The sequence below is a fragment of the Neodiprion lecontei genome, chromosome 1 (genome assembly GCF_021901455.1).
Source record: "Neodiprion lecontei isolate iyNeoLeco1 chromosome 1, iyNeoLeco1.1, whole genome shotgun sequence".
NCBI lineage: Eukaryota > Metazoa > Arthropoda > Insecta > Hymenoptera > Diprionidae > Neodiprion > Neodiprion lecontei.
This window is the reverse complement of record NC_060260.1, coordinates 855144-875472: the sequence shown is the minus strand read 5'-3', so window position 1 is coordinate 875472 and position 20329 is coordinate 855144. Positions and strand designations below refer to the sequence as shown.

The 20329-nt window shown below is 46.4% G+C and overlaps 1 protein-coding gene across 7 annotated transcripts in view; it reads right to left on the bottom strand.

Annotated features, from left to right (window-relative positions):
• LOC107228058 (tensin-3) overlaps positions 1 to 20329 on the bottom strand; it is a 91976-nt gene that overhangs the window by 37541 nt on the left and 34106 nt on the right. For 5 of the 7 annotated variants that reach the window (XM_046737018.1, XM_046737014.1, XM_046737025.1 and 2 more), the window contains one exon: positions 2788 to 2862. In XM_046737018.1, the coding sequence (XP_046592974.1) occupies positions 2788 to 2862 (75 nt within the window). The remainder of the gene's footprint in view (positions 1 to 2787; positions 2863 to 20329) is intronic. The other 2 variants (XM_046737032.1, XM_046737008.1) reach the window with 1 other exon arrangement.

Sequence of the window (20329 nt, the reverse complement as noted above, 5' to 3'; positions counted from 1 at the left end):
ACACCCGATCCGGGTTCCGCCTCCGGACCTGGGATCCAAGCCCTAGGATATCTTCTGAATTTGAAAACTTTTTAAAAGATTGTCTCCTCTTCGTGAACTTTTGGACTCGGTGTACGAGCTGAGAAAAGATGCAGAGAACAACTCGGATGGATGGAAAAAAAAAAAAACATTGAATAAATACCGCAACGATTTTCACCGAATATAATCTTCGAGGCTGATCTTCACCTAAGCCAAGCAAATTATCCCGCGGTGCGTTCCGTTCGCTAAACGCGTGCCGCTATCGGCTCGCCTCGACGGTCAGGACAAACTTTCTTCATCAAGTTGGAGTCGTAATTCGCGAGACACGACGGGGGGCCGGGGGTCTCGCTGGGAGATTCTGACTTAGTTGTAACGAGAGGCTTATCCTACACGCCCCTACCGCCCATGCCCGGGAAAACCCTACAGGTTGTTGCTGAGGAACGAAATTTGATCCTACGCTTCAGCAGAGATCCCTCGAACACCCTGACGAAAAAATTTTTGCAATTTCGTCCAACCAAATAGCGGTCTCTTTATTTTATTCTTCATCTTCATATTCACTTTCTTCTTCTTCTTTTTCTTCCTTTCATCCCGCCCTGAGCTATACTTTTCGTCGCGATAAAGAATAACCGAGAATACAATTTACTAAGAAATTTGAATCGTAAGGATCCAAAGCAACGGTTAATAAAGCACTGCGGGGCTTTAGATCGAAGAATTCACGTCGCGGCAATCAATGGGAAGGGTGGAGGGAGGGTTTCAAAGTTTCGAAGACGTGCTTCGCGGCGCCTCGGGGTCTGATTTAGGCGGAAGGCGACGGAGCCGAAATCGGGGCAGTTGAGGTTTAATTCAAAGGGTTCTCGGGGGGTGAATCCGGGTTCTTTGTATTGTCGCATCCCTGCAGGACCCGGAAGAATCGGGCTTCTCACTCTCGCTGGCAGAGGAAGAAGACCGGTGAGAAAATTGTGTCTCGGGTTAAGAGACCCCATCAATCAGAGAACGACAACGATACAGAGGATAAGAGCTACCGCCGGCATTAGTTCCCGTTGCTTGGATTCATTCGCGCTGTCAATCACGCCGCGAAACTCACCCCGCGGGTCCTCCGGGATTTCTACGGGCAAAGCAACGCGAGGGTGAAAATGAGAGAAAGCGTAAAGGAAGAAGAGGAGGAAGAGGAGGAAGAGGAGAAGGAGGAAAGCGAGACCGACGCTCCCACGTGGATCCCGCGCCATGTTCACCTTCCTCTAACAGAGTCCCAGGCATCCCGCCGCGCACTCACTCCCCATTAAACTCGAGATAAGTGGCATAGACGTACTCGCTGCAGAGTCGTCTATGGTTGCCAGGGCGGATGTCTCCCACGTCATTTGATCAAATCATACCCGCCGATCGTCGAGAAGAAAGAGACCCGGTTCGTCGGCGTATGACGTAGACCTCTTTCGCGACATTCAAAGGCTCGGCTCTACACTTGCGAGTAACAAGAAAAAATATGGCCCACTCAACGACATCCGTAAGTTGAGCCGTGCCGCTTTCTGGTACTTTGACCGTTGTTCGGGATGATCTCGAGGAGGGACGCAAGGCGGGAAATCCTGCGTGACGCGGCGCGCTCGGACATTGACTTGACTCGATTTGACTCGACTTGACTTGACTCGAGTTGACTTTCGCATTTGGGGAGTGACGGAAACGACAGGAAGGGAGGGCGCGCGTAGTTCCCGCAGCCGATTTCCGACCGTATCAACTTCCGCGTTTCCACCCTCGGGGTGCCCGCCCCTCCATCGTCACGGCAAACTCGCAATGCCGGGTTTAATGACCAACGACTGCAAGGCCGAAGTTACGGTTTATGGTCCGTGAGTAATTTCATGGTTATATCGCGAGACAAGGCGAGGATGTGTCATCCGTTTTCAACCTTTTGTCGCCAAGGGCGTGTATCCCCTCCTCAGCCCCGAACGGCTTCCTCTGGATATACGTCTCGTCCGATGCTCTCGTAGCGTTGCTTTGAGGGGTTTTCTCGAAGGAGGACTCGGCAGTTTTTCATCGCGCGATTGTATAAAATGCGACACTCCGAGTACTTTCGACGATTAAGGAATTATATAACGTGAGGGTTGAACGCGGTCAAAGAAGAGCTTATCTATCCATCCGTCTCTCGGTAAGTCGGTCAATCCAACCACTCGCGGTGGACAAGCAACAGGGCTTCGAACAAAAGTCGGTTACCGAGAGAACGAGGACTAGAGAATGAGCGGTGGAGAAAAGTTAAATGAAAAATGTCTGGCAGCTGTTGAAAAGCGGGACTAGTGGGATATTGTGTGGGGCGGGCTGCATGTTCGTTCGTTCGTTCGTTCGTTCGTCTCGCATTTCTCACCCCCGCATCTCCACTATTATTCCCGTTCTCTCGCTCTTCGGTTTGGCCGAGTTTCTTTGTAGAGCCCGAGGTGATTGCGGCCTGCGATGGGTTCCAGAGAAAGGTGGGGTAGTAGCCGGGGGTAAAAAAGAGAGGAACGAAACCAGTAAGTTGAAAAAAAAAAAAAAAACAACGAACAAGCACGCTAAAAGTCGTGCAGAAACCGCGGGGTGACACCGCACCCTCTTCTTCTTCGTCGTCGCCGACGTAAATGCCGGGTGCAGCTGGTTGTACCGAGAAGGGAGAACATCCCGCTGACAAGTCGCAAGTCGGCGCATAACGGTAATGAAAGAAGAGAGAGAAAGAAAGAAGTAAAAAACAACAAGAAAAGGAAAAAGTGAAAATAAAATAAGGGAAGAGAAAGGTAGCGAAAAACTCACTTTTCCATCTGGACTGCATACTTTGATCCCAGCTAGCGAGATGATTAGAAGTACCGGTGTCGAGCGGTGGCTGTGCTGCAACAGAAATATGGAAGGGGTTTTAAAAACGGACTTGCAGTGAAGCTTGTATATAGGTATATACATATGAATACATATAAGTCATAGGCTGCGCTTCTCCCGTACAACAACGTCCCTTTTTCAAAATTTCTCCCACTCATCTCGCGGGGCTTTGTTAATACTCCTCGACATCTGCACCCCGGGGCGTAAAAGGAAGTAGGAGATGCAAATTTAAAGCTTGGCGAAGCCCCGCAACATTCCCCGGAGGGACGTGATATTGCCACACAAGAGTTGTTTTCAACGCCGCGGCGTTATAACACTGGCCTACATCACGTGTTGCAGAATTCCGCAACAGTTTTGCACTTTTCATCGAGTATAAAATTTCAACCACACCGTACGGTATCTTTATCGAGTTTAGAGAAACATCTCGCGGAATTCTGTACAACGGAGTGAATATGTACAAGCATTTCAAACGTCGAGTCTCCTTTAATGAATTCCGGAACTGCACGTGCGGTTGACTGCAAACCTCGATCGTGCTTCGAGTTCCTGTTGATTAAAATTAATTCACCGTACGGTAATTTCATTTCGTTGCTTGAAAACATACCGCGATATCGGCTCGAGGGTGAATTTCGTTGCCCGCATCCGAACTGCCGATGTAATGAGGTTTTATTACGTTTAACTGCTTCGTTATAGTACAATACAGCCATTGATTATTATTCAGCTCGCTAGATTCTTCGTGAATTATGGCAGAGATATTATCAAATCAAGATAAGCTAAACTCGTTTTAAACCTCCAATAAATACGATGCAGAATATTGCGTAATAAATGTTTGAACCGCACCGCAAATTTTCCCGCTAGCCAACACATTATTTTAACAATAGAAACTTTAACATATCAATAGAAAATATTAACGATTGCCGAAGCAATAAATACCGCGATAAAACATTTTGATAGGATGGTACAAATGTTGCAGTTCAAAAAAAAAAAAAAATGTTCAACGATTTCAGCTATTCCACACGTATTAAAGAGAGGAGGATAAAATGAAGGGCAGAAATTTCTGATCGCAGGAGTCGAGAAAATTGAGAGAGAACTTTGTTCGTTCTTATACTTCCCTGAGCAGGCACTCGCGTTTCCCGGCTCTACAATTACCCGAGTACCACTTTGCCTCGCTCCGGTTTGTATTTTTTTCTTCTTTTCTCATTTATTTTTTCCTTTTCCTGAAATTATTATTACAAGTATTAAGAAACATACCGTCCGTTGTTTTCTCTACCGTTCTAGAAATATAACGATCACGTCTGCAAAGTTTCTTCTTTTTACCACAATAGTTGAATTATCGAGTCCTTGGAGTATCGAGTCTCCAACCCCCGATCTTTTCCGTAGGTAATAATTCTTGCTTGTGAAACCAGCGGAAACGGGTTTTATTATTCAATCAGCGGAATCGAGAAGTTAACTTTGGCGAATACGACAACGACGATCTACCGCGTGCAGAAATAATTCACACACAGATCGCAGCCGCGCTTCCTCATTGTCTTAAAAGTTTGGTGCACACCTGCAGTCGGCCCGGAAGCTGTAGAAACGAAAGTCGACAAGGAGAAAGGGAGTCGAGGGGGATGTACAGCGATGCATGACGGGTAGGCAGGTAATTACTCCGGCAAGCCCGGAGCGCTGGGTTCGAGGAACGGCGAGGGACGCTAGTTTTAATATGCGAGGGGCTGACTTATAGGCTTTTTGAAAAATGAGCGTCGCATCCTCGCACATGCGGACGGAAAAGTCGAGGAACGAGGAAGAAGAATGACCGAAACAAGAAGAAGCGGCAGCCGCGACATCGCGGTAGACGAGTCGCGACCCCCATTTTCTCACCCCTTTCACTTTGCCCGGTATCAATCACGATACGCTCGCATGTTGGTTCTTGTGGGAGAATATAGAAAAATCGCTTGTCGGTTCGTAAGGCTATCGAATCGGTATTTAAAAAACGATCCCTCTAAAAGGGGCCGGGTTGAAGTTCCGAAAGCGGCTAGTTCAAAATTATTTTGTGGCGAAACCTGACTTCGAATTCGGAATTTCGACCCCGTCTCGTCTAAAAATCTCGCACCGAGATCGAGTTTGTCCGCGGTAGCAAAATGGGGAGAAAGAATGCAAGGAAAATAAGGTGAAAAGTACGAAAAGAGGCGACGGCGAGAAGGTATACAAGGATATTACCCATCTCTCGTAAAAAAACGAGGAGAAACAATGTACATTTTAGCACTATCGTGGTACCCACTTCTGGTTCCAAACCGCCCGACCCACGCGAAGGGTTGTAAATTTCCATACATCCTTGTTTGTTCTTCGCTATAGGCAGGGCCTACATTGACCGTCGTATACCCGTCCTCTCTTTCCATTACACGTGGTTACAACGCGGAGTCCAGGATAACCGAGTGCCATATACGCGGGGTTCATCGATCCCGAGGGACGTCCTCGTCAACCCTTAAAACGGAGCTTTCCCGAGAAGATGATAATGGAGTCAAAATGTCTCCGGGTAATTTTCGGCAAAAGTTCCTAATTTCTTGTTAGTGGTATAAAGACGTGCTCACAAGAGGAAACCTGACAGTTTTTCTTTCCAACTTTCCACAACCTCGTAGCATTCCCACATTTCACGGGGGAATTGGGGGTGGGCAAAAAAAAACTAGCGGTTGCAAGCTCATCGATTATTCATACTTGACCGTGCAGCCTCTCCGAATTTGTTTACGCATAAACGTCGATGTCTGCGATTTAAGATATTTGCCGCAGAAAAAGCGGATGTTAGAAGACTCACAGAATTTCCCAACCCCCGAAATAACGCCGTTAAACATTAACAGCCATTTGCTTAACACCACGTCTGTTTAACTTATTACTCGAAACGGTGAATTGCGAATGGACAGGGAACGTTGCGAGTGTTTCCACCGCTTGGCGGCGGTAGTTAACCTTGGCGCCTCTTAATTATAACGGCGACAGGTCGGCTCTGCCACCCCCGCCCCCCGTCCCTGCATCTCGGCGGAATTCAGGTACAGCCCAGTTTTACAGAAGGGGAGGGAATAAGGACTTGCTGCCACTTGATGCAGACTCGGCGAGTCCTCTTATCGTCCCCCTTCGGCCCCTTCTTCCCTCTGCCCCGATGGTAAACTTTTCAAGTAATTACTCTCGTGCCACGCCTCGTCCGTATAAACAGCGACACTATTGCAGCTTCGAATCGAGTGTCGCACCTGCGGATTTTTCCCTCGCGTTGCCCAATTCGTGACGAATGCCTAGTCTTCTTCTGCTTCTTCTTCTTCTTCTTCTTCATCCAGTGGAAAAAATCACCGGTCAAAGAATTAAATTTTAATTCCGTATATACAGAGGCGAAGCGCGGTCTAGCCGTAAACTTTGCGTGGAGGGTGGAGGGTGGAGGGTATGATCGGAAGGGAATCCGATATGTTTGATCGAATGAAATATGCAGCGGCGAATAGGGAGAAGAGCGGCAAGCCTGCTGTAAGGGTGGTAAGTTTTCCGAAAGGAAAACCCGGGGAACGAGCAGAGAGCAAGAAGTTTGTGGGCGGCGCGACGAGGGACTGACACGAGCGAGGATCGGGCCGAAGCTCGCCCTGGGGCTTATTATAAATTTAGAATCTGATACCACGTTTACCGTCGGCAGGGGGGCGGGGGATCCGGCCCGCGTCAAACCCACCCTTCGAAAGAACAATTTTTACCTCACGAGTCAGAGTTATAGCCCGAAACTGGAAATTATTCGAGATATTATTACAGGTACATATGTATAGTATGCGTTACACCCTTCACGATTTTCTAGCCCTTCGAGTTTTTTTTTTTTTTTTTTCCTCAACTCATCGTCAGCCTTTGTTTTTCTCTCTGTCAAAAACACTCTTTTTTCTTTCTGTCATATTTTTTTTTTCTTTCCCAGACACACGCCTGTTCTTTCGAACTGTGTATCACAAGGTGTAGCGCCCTTCAGTTCGCTTTCAAATTATAAGTAGGTACCTTTTGTAACAGAATTGTGGACGTTGACTTGGTTTTTTTTTTTCTCACGCACTGTTTCTTATTCTCGATTTTTTTTTTCTTTCTTCTCCGACGTGTAACGGTGAATAATTGAGCGGATGGATGGATGGATAAAGTAGCATGGGGTGACCCCAAGTAAAACTTTGAGACAGAGCTTAAGAATATTAAAACGCGACGTACAAATAATTCTCGACAAGTTAGATCCTTCGCGACCAAAAATTACCTCGTGACATTGTTCCTTCCTTCCATTTTCTTTCAGTTTATTTTTTTTTTTTGTCACATTCACGCACCATGAACATCGAAACGAGTGAGGTTTAGAGGGTGAGCTAAATGGTGAACGAGTAGGTCGAGTTCCGGGGGATTTTCCGGTTCTCGATCCCGGCACAGCGCGGTTCGCGTGCGTTTCGATCATACACGGATAATGAAGAATGGCCTATACCTCCGGAGATTATCGTGCGCACCTAGCAGAGAGAGGAAGGGAGAGAGAGGGAGGCACCACCCTTGCAAATCGACCCAGATTTTCAGAGAATTGAGTTTTATAACGGGGTCGTGTGCCGCGGGCACCGTGGGAATACACCTGCGGGTATAACCCCCATAATGGAGACAGATTTCGCGGGATTATCGCGACCTGAGGGAGTCTGTGCCGCGCTTTTGACAGATCAATGCGAAAAGTTTTACCTTACGTTTCCTTTTCCCCCCACCGAGTCCGTGAAGATTTTTGAAGGAAATCGAAAACGAACGTAGGTACGACTCGTGTTATTTCCGCATCCGGCATCGCGTTTGATTAATAATACCTACGGCATAGTTTCAGACGGCAAGAAGCAATCGCGGCGGGAATTACACGTACACCTGTGACTAGGATCTAATCTGTTACATTGAACATGTTCATTAATCACTTCACCCAACAAGTAGATCCGGCACCTCGACGATGCTTCGCAGCCGCCTGTCGTCCGTCACGCGGCGGTCTTTCCGGTCGGAATGACGGAGACGGAACCGTGAATGACCAAGTTTCGGGGACAAAGGAACATCGCGCGCGTATCGCGCGTACACGCGATTTCACTTCTTCTCGCCCAACCTTATCGCCAAGGGATGCGACGCCGCAGGGGTACGAAACGCGGCGGCCCCGAGCTTTCGCGTTAAAGCTCGTATCGCGGCGGCCTGGACACCGGAGCCCATTATTCCGGCATATTAGACAAGAATTTAATAACCTTCCAATAAATTTACCCGACCTGCTCCCATTACAGCCAGGCTACAATAAATCAGTTGCGGCGATGTCCCTGCATATGTATATGTACAAGGTATACATATATATATATATATATATATATATATATATATATATATATATATATATATATAACATCGTATAGACATAGCACAGCTATCCGAGGCAAAATTCTAATACCGAAGGCAGGTACGGAACCATCTTCGAGCGATTTATTCCTCTTTTATGAAACCACTTGATCATCTGTTTCCGAAGATTGAAATCGAAGAATGTATCCGAAATTTATCTTGGAATATATTTCCCGGCTTATAATCTCTGCGAATTTTCAGACGGGAGTCGGGGCGTTTTTCCCGTAGGTTGAATTGGGGGTAAGCCGTCGGGCTCCGGCTCTTCTCACGTTCATCATCGCCACCCGCGAGAGCTAGGCTGTGCAGAGAGCGTGGATCTCTGCATGCAATCCGAGGCAGCTGCGGATCTACGGCCTGCTTCGGATTAATCCTGGAGAGCTGCAGCCGCGTCTCAACGTCAAACGTTGATTACCGCCCTTCCGAAGGCTGTCCAAACGATACGCCGTGTTTTGATCATACCCAGACACGAGTGTCTGCTTTTCATGCCGCGGAGATGATGAAGAAGATGGATGAATCGATTCGTCGTATCCCACGCGAAGCGGATGTCGAGTGATTTGCAGCCGCGGCTTCGTGTTAATTACTTTTATTCCCGACTCAACGATAATGTTAACTTTTTTTACCTGAAAAGCGGGACAAAAGTGGCATATTATTATCTCTCAACTTTTCTCCCTCATCTGCGGAAAATATGAAATATTCCACCCGATGGATTAATCTTAGACTTTATTCCCTTGTTACGTAGTGTAATATTAATCGATAATGTTACACCGTTTACTCGATATAAAGATTAACGCGTGCCCGTTATCATTTCTTTTTTCACTCATTCGCCTCGAAAGTCTCGCATACTTTTTCTTCTCCGTTCCCGTTCCCATTCCCTTTCGCCTCACTAATCCTGCGACTCAATAGTGTCTTAATTAATGGCGTGAGAAAGGCTTCGAATCGATTTCACTTGTAATTATTGGATTGGCTCTAGTGCTTTGCGAAAAGATAGCACAGACAAACGGGTGGGGATATGAACAAAGGGGAATATTGAATCCGTAAATTATTGACCGTTGACGCTGAAATTTCATTCAATTCGTGACGCTGCAATCGTCGCAAAGAATGCCGCATTGTTTTCGATCGACATTATCGGGTCGGATAACCGCTGCTGCACACGTAGCAGCATACATGTGTACATGGATTTGTATACGACGGGATCGAATGCGAACCGATTTAATTATCCAAAAGCCGCGCGGTTGAGCCGGGCTGACAAAAACAAACGAACGAATGAATGAAGTGAAAACGTTTATCGAGCCGGCGGAGAGTGGCAAAAATTTAAAAAGTATCCATTTCTCAAGCATCGAATTACGTAGGGAAAAAGATCGGAATGTTTAATTTTCTTCGTCCGCTCCTAACAATTTTCCACTTATTAGTCCTTTGCCGATTGTCAATTACCGTCTTACTGCTTTCCTTTCGCGTCCTATGCCTGCCTTCGTTATTTCCGCACTCTTGATTTCCCTCTCGGATCTGATTCAATTATTTTCTTCTCGCAGAAAAAAGAAACCAGCATTCCTTACCTTCCCTCGCGTTAAGCTCTTCGTTTTCACTTATAAATTCTTACGTAACCCTGCAACGCTCCGAGCGAATATCTGCCTGGGAATATTTTAACCCCCGACATGACGCGGACCGAATAGAGTATACAAGCGGCGAAGATGTTTTGGTACGTTATTCCATTTTCAACGTACTTATATTTATTCAAACACGCCGTTCATTCGTTCCAGTTTCACTGCAGTGAACTTGGAAGAACCCACCCCACCGTCTTTGGAATTAATAATACAAGGCCGATTTTCGATACAGATTCCTGTACCGGCATTTTACCGATTGTTTATCGACCGTTGGTAAATTGGGACCAATATTGGAAGTGTCGGTAAAATGTCGGTAGTAGGAATCTGTATCCAGAACCTGCCTTGTATCGCTACTCCCGAAACGATATAAAATTGCCCATCGATCTGTACGAGGAGGGCGAGGCGTGGAAAGGTAGTCGAATTGTTAAATTTAGTTGAAAATTAGTCGAACCGGGGTACTGATTTAGCCTACTCCAGGGTATCTCGGCCGTCTCACTTCAACGAGCGTAATCCTGATCGTAGTCTGTCCCCTTTTCATCCCTCTGATTTCCTTCCCTTCCCTTCGTTTTCGCCCCGAAACCTCGGAGTTCCGGCGTCGTTTGCGCGTTTACGGGATTGAATTCTCGGCAGAACGGGCTGACCCCTTTCCTCGTTCGCCGGTCAGGTTCGTTTTACAGACGTGAATGTAAATGTGAATGTAAATGTAAATGTTCAGTGGGTAATCTATACGCAAAACGACTCTGCAGAAGCAGCAGCACCAGCAATTGCCGAAGGATAAGCTTAGAGCCCAGCTGTAGCGATTAGGGGCGCTATTCTTTTCGCAAAATCTATTTCGTTGCGCGAAGTAAGAGAAAAAAAACTTCGGTCGCTACGTTTTTCTTCTTTTTTTTTTTTTGTAGGTAAATCCAACTTATCGGTGAAAATTTTTATCACTTACCGCCCTTAAATTGCCTGCCAACGTCTTCGGTCGCTGGTTTCTCACAGCGAGAGGTAAAGGGATGGTTGGATGCTCTCGTGGAAGACGGAAGACATCAGATGGGTTAAGGGGTGCCAGCAAAGTATTGCAGCACAGTCGGTTTGCATATTCAGTAGTAAGACAGATGTATACGTATATACGTATATAAGGTATGTACAGGTACGCGCCTTGGACCGCTTGCTTATGCCTCGGTTTTAATTATTGCAATTAATTAAGCCACCTCCCGAGGCTGTCGAGTTGTAGAAAATATATATAGTCGGCCACCCCGCGCAAAGTCTGCGGCAATTTGATCAGTGTTGTAAATTTTACAATGCTACGGTAGAAATTCATTTGAAAGATTTTTCAGCGCGCTTTGTTCAATCGAAATCTGTACGGAGAAAGTTCTGAACTTGTAACTTCGTTTGGCAGTTTGCTGATAAACTGTCGGTCGTGAACTTTTTAGAGTTTCGGAAGTGGAGAATTCAAAAAAATGATGTCACTCGAGGAATGATTTGAGAAAATAAATCTTGATCGATTGTTCTTACTTCAGGGGGTTGAGATGTTCTTATTCGCTGACCCGTGGTCCCTGGCAATCCTGTCCGAGTGATTTGAAAATTGAATTTCACACAATTGAAACCGGCGTCTAACATATGCATTGGATTGCGAATTGGCGCGTCGCATCGGGTACCCAATATTTTCAATTTATCGCACGCGAATCGAATGCAATTTGTCTGTGTAAGAATTATGTGTTACAGATTTACATCTAATAAGTATAATAGGCATAGATATATAATAACAAGTGGACCCGACTGTGTCGTTTTTTTAATATCGTCCGCTTGTTTGCAAAAACATTATAAGCCCCCCGTGAAAAGAACCCCTCGGTGTCTAAATTTCGCGTTAGGGCGAAAATTTTACCTTATTTTCATAATCATCAGAGCCGTGAGGCGTTATTGCGCATTAACGAAGGGTCGAGTCGTTCCGCGGCGCCTGGATGAAAATTAAGGCAGAATTTAAACCCGTTTGCATGCTTTATACACTACAGGAATAAACAACCTCTGCGAGGAAAAAAATTTGCGTAATAATTATTCACGGGTGATATTATTTCACTTCCGCTTCGGTGGCGTAAAATCTTTCACAGACAGAAATCCGCAACTTCTCTCTAATTTGCAGAATTATAATTTCTACCCCGTGAAAATAATCTTCCGGGACGAAAATGCGCCCCGTCAACGGAAAAAAAGGCGGGGCTGTTTGCCAGCCTATATCATCAAAGAGGTTGCGAATTGTTAGCGGTATTTAACGGCGGCGAGTTGTACCCGAAATTAGCGGCGAAATAAAGCCGCGGAGTTTCTCGACTTCGCTCTGCTTCGCTTCGGTTCTCTGACAAACGTGCAGGCACAGCTCCGAAGCTCCGGCGGCAGAGCTTTTCGCCCCTCGTCCCTCATCCTGCAGACCGACCGACCGACCCTAAGCCGCCGCTAAGAAACTCGTTAAAGACCACTTCACGCGCCCGGTCTATTCAACTGTTTCGCAAACCCTAATTATGCTCGTTATAAGTTATCCCCGTACCCGGTCACGGTTCTGGAATACGAAGAAATTAGGGCCGTTTTCTCCTCCGATTCACCGCCCCTCCCTCCACCTCTCTGGAGAGATCCTTAAATGGCAGTATTAGCTCAACTAATTTCCCAGCGTGTATAGGCCGAAAGTTTGGCATAAAAAAACTTTCTTCTTTCTTCCAGAGGGAAATTTACAGCAATGGGATTTTCACGCGGTGGTTGTTTTTCTTTTCTACTTTTTCTAACGTTCAGCATCGCCGTGAATTCGCGCGGAGTGAACACCCCCCCTCCCCCCTTCACCCTCCCACCGTTTATCTGCGAATATATCCAAATTCTCAACCCGCGGGAACGTAAATTTCGGCAATTAAAGTTTTCAGGAGAGGAGAGTAGAGGAGAGGAAATTAGCCGAAGGGGTCGTGAGAGGTGCTCGAGTGTCGTTCTCGACGGGTTTGACGACGAAATCTAGTCTTCGTTGCCCGGATACGAGGGCTCGGCGAAAGTCTTCCGTCATTCCTCTCGGCTGTTTCTCTTTACGGTTGTAATATATGTATTTTCGAACAATTGTTTTCTTGGGGCTGGTTTTCGTTCGCAAAAGTGCGGGAATGTGGTAGGGTTGCGAAAGAAAAGCGGCAGGCACTTCAATTACAATTAAGCCGCGATTTGGCCCCGCGTGTGCGTGTCCGGAACCCTTGCAGCTCCCTGCGAGTCCTTTGGGTCCTTCGAGCCCTTTGACTCGTCAACGAGCCGCCTTGAGGACTCGAAACAAACTCTGCAAGTCGGAGAGAGAGAGAGAGAGAGAGAAAAAGGAAGGGAAGATTTTTGATCTCTCGCCGCAAATTAGCCCTCCCTCCTCCTTCTCCTGGCAATAAAGAAGATTGTATAAAATTTTTTTCACCCTCACTCGGTGCCGCGGCGAGGGTTCGGTATGGCTCTAATTTTCGTTTTTTTTCTCCACTCCCTGATCGAATTATTTCACCCGTATAATTAATTTCGAGTATTTCACCGAGGGAAGAGAGAAGAACGGAGAAAGAAAAGAAGATAAAAAAAAAAAAAAAAAGTACACGGGAATCGTTTAACGAGACCTGTCTTCGCGATTAAGACGGGAATGGAAAAGTTTGAGCAAACAGACCGGCGACGTCGGTGTGATATTCCAAAAGTTTGACCGGGGGATCGGTTTATTGTAAAATTTGATATCCGAGGGATTAAGTTAATAATTGGCAAGCTATCCGTACCCTCGCCTCGTATTTCCCAGCTTTCTTCTCAGAGCTTTCGGCCGCGGTGTCGGCGAAAATACATATCCACCCCCACTGCCTCTGCCGCCGGGGTGGAGAAAATGGGAATCATCCGGGAGATTCGATCCCGAAAACCTCTGACCTAAGCGCGATTTCAACTTTTAATTAAAACAAACCCTGTTCTGCAGAGAAGCCGCAAGCCAAATTATTATTATATCTGGCAAAGAGGAGAGAAGACGGAATGAGACGAGACGGGTAAGAGAGAGAGAGAGAGAGAGAGAGAGAGAGAGAGAGAGAGAGAGAGAGAGAGAGAGAAAGAGAGAAAGAGAGGAGCCTAATATCTACCCGGGCCACAAATTGACTCCCCGTAAATTAAACGATCTCATTGTCTGTCAGCAGTCAGACAGCGACAGGGTAGAAAGGCGGCCGAGAAACGTCGATTCCCCGACAATGAGCCGCGGCCTTTTCAACGTCCATCCTTTCGATCTGATCGACGCCCCTTTTCATCGTTATATCTCACTCATTATTCACTCTGTTCTTCGTCTATGAATAAGTTGATTTTTCTTCTTCTAGATCGTTAGGCAAAAGTAGGTCGCGAGAGGAATGAAATAAAAGTTTCTTCTTCTATATATTTCTATCGCGAAAATTCGAGGAGAACGACAAACATATTATCACATCAAGTCGTCCGCTACATATTTTCGTAAAATGAAATGCAGAATTGAAAAGCGACATATTTTTATCTACTCAAACAGAGAATCAAGTTCATAATAATAGGAAATTCCATCAGGGCGATGAGTTTTTTCCTCCTTCCCGGGGCGAGCGTCAAGGCCACCGGAAGTCCTCTGTCGAAGTGAAATAAGGAGAGGATGGAAGAGCGGCAGCAGCGCAGCAGCCGGGTTTCGAGTTTAATGACCGTTGAAGAGGAGGCGGCGGTCCTTGGCGTTCCGCGTCTCAGGATCGAGGAAAAATTAAGTTTCCCCCATCCGAACGCATTAGACGGCGGTGATCGTTAGTGTCTCGTTACGGGAGTTACACCTCATCTCGATTAACCGGGTATCCGGGTCAACGGCTACGCAAAACTCAGTAATTCCGGGTTCGCCGAATCCGAGAATAGCGGGGAGTGCTTCCTGCTTCCCGATTCAAGGAACCGCCGTGCGTCGAACGTAATTGCGTCATTAGCCTGCCGGATATCGACTGTATTATTATCTCGCATTACGGCCTCGTGGCGCCCGTCGGTGACAAATTGGCAATGACATTTTCTCAGCCACGTGTCTCCTGCTCCCTAAATTCACCCCAAAGTTGGCTAATTTTATGACGCATAATTTCAGTAAAAATGGTGCGAAGTACACATTTTGGGTCTAGCCGTTTGCAACAGAAATTTCGGGGAATTCTATAGACTGTTTCCGAACCTGAATGAGTTGTTGTTAGTTTATTTTTTTTCTATCGTGGTTCAATTAATTATTGTTCATAAAAATCAGTATTGAAAACGAAACAGTTACGTTAAAATGACGCGATACTCCCCTTCCGGTAATAAAAATTGTTATCCAAATTTTTTCGAGACGATTAATCTTTCGGATAAAATACGAGAACAGCCAACTGCGGAATTGTTTGGCGCAGTTTGCTGTTGATTGGTGAACTATTAATTGGACCACGATACGGAAAATATAAACTAATATAAACGCACAAGTCCGTAAGGTGTATACATGAAAATAAATAAAAAATATTACAACAATTGTTAGCGACCTCTAAATATTTTCCAACCTCCTCCAGGTCTCACGACAATTTTTGTTCCAGTATCTGTCGCGAATTACGGCACGTTAAAAAGAAAATTCGAATCAATGAACCATGCACCCCAATGCACAATGAGTTATTATAATAACGGGCGATCGAGGGATGTATCACTGCAGCACGTCTTTAATTGGCCGTTATAGTCGAGGGTAATAATTATGATGCGGGTATACATGCGGCGGTGTTCGCGGCCGTCCAATTACCGTCATGTTATTACGGGAAGCGACTCTTCAGAGCTTTCCTTTATACCCTGCACCCAGGGGCCAGCCCGTAGGATTCCATCCCCTTCGCCTCCGCTTCTTCTTCTCATCCTCATCGTCGTACCGACCGGATGGTTCTTCTCCTCGTCGCTTTACCGAGTCGTTCCGGATCCCTCAGCAGCATGGTTATTACATGCAAACTTGTCGATCGCGTTTTGTTTTCCCGACGATGAGGAAAAAGCTCCCGGGGACGGGGGGGTGGAGGATGAAATGGGGCGGCCACTGGGGGCTCGGTCGGTATGATTACCTAGAGTGAAGAAGAAAGAAGAGAGGAAGGAGGGAGAATATTAAAAGAAGAAAGAACGTGGCCGACTCAGAGGACGGGAACGACGACAATGAGAAAGAGGGGGGAGCAATATCGGGGTGAGGAGGAAACAGAAAGATATTGATACGCTCGCAGGCCCCTGTATAAATACGCAATTTGTCTCGATTCCAGGTTTCCGGAAAGTTTTGGCACAGCAATCTATTAAAAACCGCACCTCGCTAATTGAAGATCACTAATCGATGTAGTTACCCGAGCTTTTTCAGATGTTTAAAAATCTGAGCGTCGGATCGGATAGGAGGATAGAAATTAATTTGTCCACCGTTCGATTGTCGGATAGATTGACAAAATGACTTCGATCAGTCACTCGAGACACCGTTGAACGACGATTATGAGAGAAGCGCGACGCTTGGTCGAAAATAATTTCAAGTCGCAAAACGTACACTTGGCGAAAAAGGAAGTAATCAGTTATTCAAACCACAAAGAGCAAGCTTGTGTCCACGATGAACAGCGGGAGTCTGTTGTCGAGCACTTAATTGCTCCTGCACCGTTAATTAATTAGGAGAAGACCGCCGGAGGGCGAGGTTTAGGCGCTTCTCACCGGTTTTCCCGGTGCTTCCAATCACTTTGATGTCGCGTCGCGTATCGAGGCTGACCGCGGTACTAAGAGCTGCAAGCAGACTGTGCAAAATCACGTTCGCGTGTTTCATCGAGATGCATAAAAGCTTAGCAAAATACTCTTGAGACATGCGAAATACCAAAGTTGGAGCTGAAGAAAAGACTGGTAAAATTTACGAGGTTGAAGTTGTTAACGTCACGTTAACGATACATCTTTAGCAAAAACATGACAAAGAAAACACGTTCATATTTTGCAAAGTCAACTACCCGAAAGTTGTTGTCTAAAATTGTCTTAAACTAACTTCAACGCGTTGACTAGCTATCTTCCAACCGTTATTAAACCTCAAGATGACGAACCGCGGAACCCATCAGTCTCGAGTAACGTGAAGTAGGATCGGATTCGAGGTTCGGAAGCAAATTCCAAGCCTAGGGTGTCCCGATCCCAGCTGAGGCGTGACTTGATCAAGTGGGGCAGGAGTCGAGTTACCACCGGCAAGGTTGAGGTCGCCGGCAAATCTTGACTTTGGACTCTACCGCCGTGGGACTTGATCGAGCGAGTTAGACCCCAGGGCCAATTCAAGTCTGTATACGGGCTCCTCGCCGAGTTCCTCATCGATTACTTAGCACTCGGAATATTTGCTCACCCGATTACCGCGAAACGGCTGCTGTCCTTACATTCCCCATCGCGTAATCTCTCGACCAAACGCGGACCGGCTGCCCAGATGCGAACGCGCAATCTTGAGCTTTATATATGTATTTGCAATAAAGACCGCGGACAAAAGCTTCGCCTACGCTCGAGTCCTCGGGGGCCGCGGATTACGTGGAACTGGATGCGGCGTGCGCCCATCGAGATGGCCGAGGGGAGGGAGGGAGAGAGAGAGAGAGAAAGACAAGAATTAGGGGGGGGGGGGGGGGGAAGGGGGAGGCAGCAGACTCTGGTATTGGCACTGACAGCCTTCCGCCGTCTGGTAGCCGGGGGCTGTTTTGGGGGGCGGTCACCCGACGGCGCTTAATTGTGCCGGTGAAATGCTCAGACAGTCGGATTCCTTCGATGTCGCGTTCCGTTCCGAGTCTTCGAGTGTAGGCACGTTGAAATTCAGCCTTAATTCGGTGTATCGTTGGCTTGCACCGGTTGCTAATTATTCATAGCGTGAACCTGTCCGTGTTATACGGAGATGAATAGTCGAGGAATCATTTATATCTGGCTTAACTCGCCGGCACTCAAAATAAAAGAATCGACAGAACACCGAACGGCAATAATTCATGACAATGCAAACCTTTTGTTTCTGTATCTGAACACCGATGTGCACTAGGGTGGTTCATTCATTATCTTTTTTTTTCACGCGTCACTCGCAAAGTTCGTGACAAATACTGAAGAAATGATTGTCGTAAAACCTGGAGGAGGTAGGAAATTTATTTTTATGTCCACATCTATGTGTATATAAATTAGCTTAAAAAAAAACCACCCTAGTGTGCATTGATTCTAACCGATAATTTACTCACAACGTAATTTCTGCTCGTTTTGGGCATAGGTGAATCGACACGAATGTAAAACCGTCGTACCCGAAGTCCTTTACCCTGACTCCTTTTTGAAAAGGTCGGGCTATCTTCCGAGTCGCGTCACTGCTGCAGAAGAGTTAAACGGCTGAACCGTTGTTCGTGGGTGAGAAAAAATCCGGACGGATATGTTAGGGGGGATAAATTTACCATACGGTTCCTGGGGATTCGACATCGTTGAACCGACCGGAAGTTTCGGGCGACAACGCGACGGTGCCGTACCAATCCTTCCCTCTTTACCGTCTTTTTCTCTTTCTCGGCGTAAATAAAGTTGAGGAAAGTTACGCAGAGCGCGAGGTTGAGCGAGGCGAGATGAGATGAGATGAGATGAGAGGAGAGGAGAGGAGAGGAGAGGAGACGAGAGGAGAGGAGAGGAGGAGCTGCACGGGGGCACGGCTAATGGCGATGGGTGAGAAATGGACCGATTATATTCGCATTATATTCCTGTCGATATATTATTTACGACGTCGTTAAGTTAGACGTAAAACTGGCTGATATAAATATTAATCCGGAGACCCATTTATCTCTGCGCATTGTGCAGAGCTCGCTCATAAATATGGATTAATGAAACAAAAATTTCACTGATCCCCCGCGTCTTTGAGGTTTGATCCTTGCACGCGATGAACAATTACACCGCGTTTTCTCCCTCGATTCCTTTGGTTAATTGACTTTCTTCTCGGAAATTGATACGCCGAACTCAACGCCTGCACGTTATCCTCGCACTCGATGCAAATTAATCGAGTTTAGGGAGAATCACATCGCGTCGCGTCGGTTCGAGAATTCATTTATATTCCCGCGAAAGGTGAAATAAATTATAATTTTCCACGCTCTCGCCGCAACGTCGATTACGTCAAGATGAAGAGCGGGAAGCGAAGGGAAAAAAGAAAAACAACGAATTAGAAAACGAGGAAAACAACTCACACAAAATTAAATACAATTAAAAAATCTCGCCGCGTTCGGTTCTTTCTCTCCACCGTTCTCTCGCCTCTTCAAGTTTCCATGTTGTGTATGTGTGTGTGTGTGTGTGTGTGCGTGACGTCGATCCCCGAGCTCGTGCCCATATTCGACCTCCAGCCAGGTAGATAGAAAACCATTATAAAGTTATAATACAGTACTCGAGACACGGAACTTTTCAAATAATTCTTGACTTGAATAATATTGTTCGCACGACGGATGATGCAGCCCTCCGATATACGTCTATAGCAGACCGTTACAGGTAGGTATATAACTATACACCATACGATATTATGTGGAACCGCGAAAATACTCGGGGAACAAAGGTCCGGGGATCCCCTCGAATCCGAGGCTGGGATGAAAATCGGGACACAGGTTCTCGATTGGAAAAATCCCCTCGCCCACTCGCATCCCCTTATAAATAAGCGCGAACCATGCCCGATCCTCGAGGGAAAGTAATTGCAGAAAAATCGTACAACCAGCTAAATATTTGTACGCATGTAATAACGCTTGATAAATTTAGAATTAGATAATAATTATAGCTGTAAGAGAGCGGGAAGAAAATATGGAAAATATTTCAATTACACCCCTCAGAGGGGTGAGGAGATTTTAATATACCTGGGTTAAGTCTCCGCGAACTAGCAGTCAGGGTGGAAGGAACCCTTAAGAAGCTGCAGCGGAGGGAGAGGGAGGGGAGGGGAATGGGGGATCGTTTCTAGGAGCCGTTTGCCATTTGCCCGTTCCTACAGCAGTGGCGTATTATTTTGTAGAAATAAAACTAAGCGTTTCCAGTCAATTACCGGAAGGAAGAATCGAGGCAGCGGGCTGCAGTTTAATGCGAAACGTCAACGGGGCGGGAAATCTCTTCCCCCCCCCCTCTTATCATCTCGAGGGCCTTTACCCAATCCGAGAAGATTCTAAATAACGTAAACGGTCCTCGAGACGGCGACGATTGAAGAATACTGGAAAAGCGCAAACGAATGTTCGCGTCTCTGGGCGAAAAAAAACAAATCCGGTACAACGAAATTCGAGTCCTTTTAGTCGCCCCCGCATCACGCAGGAATCGATAGTTCCAGCCGAGCGGGAAATCTAATTGGTGGTCCGATTCAATAATTAATTATAAATGTTGCCAGACGGCAGAAGATACGGCTATTTTTCCGCGGTATTCGTACGAATTTCATTTTTCATCGGACAAAGGGCACGAGCTCCCTTTTATGAACGGATCGACGTCCCGTCTATATCACGGGGGCCTCCTCTGTGTTTGTTTGGGTGAAATTGGAGGAAAACATTGTGGTAAACCCTCCGGTTGGTAGTCGACAAACGGGAATCGCTCTCTCCTTCTCTTTT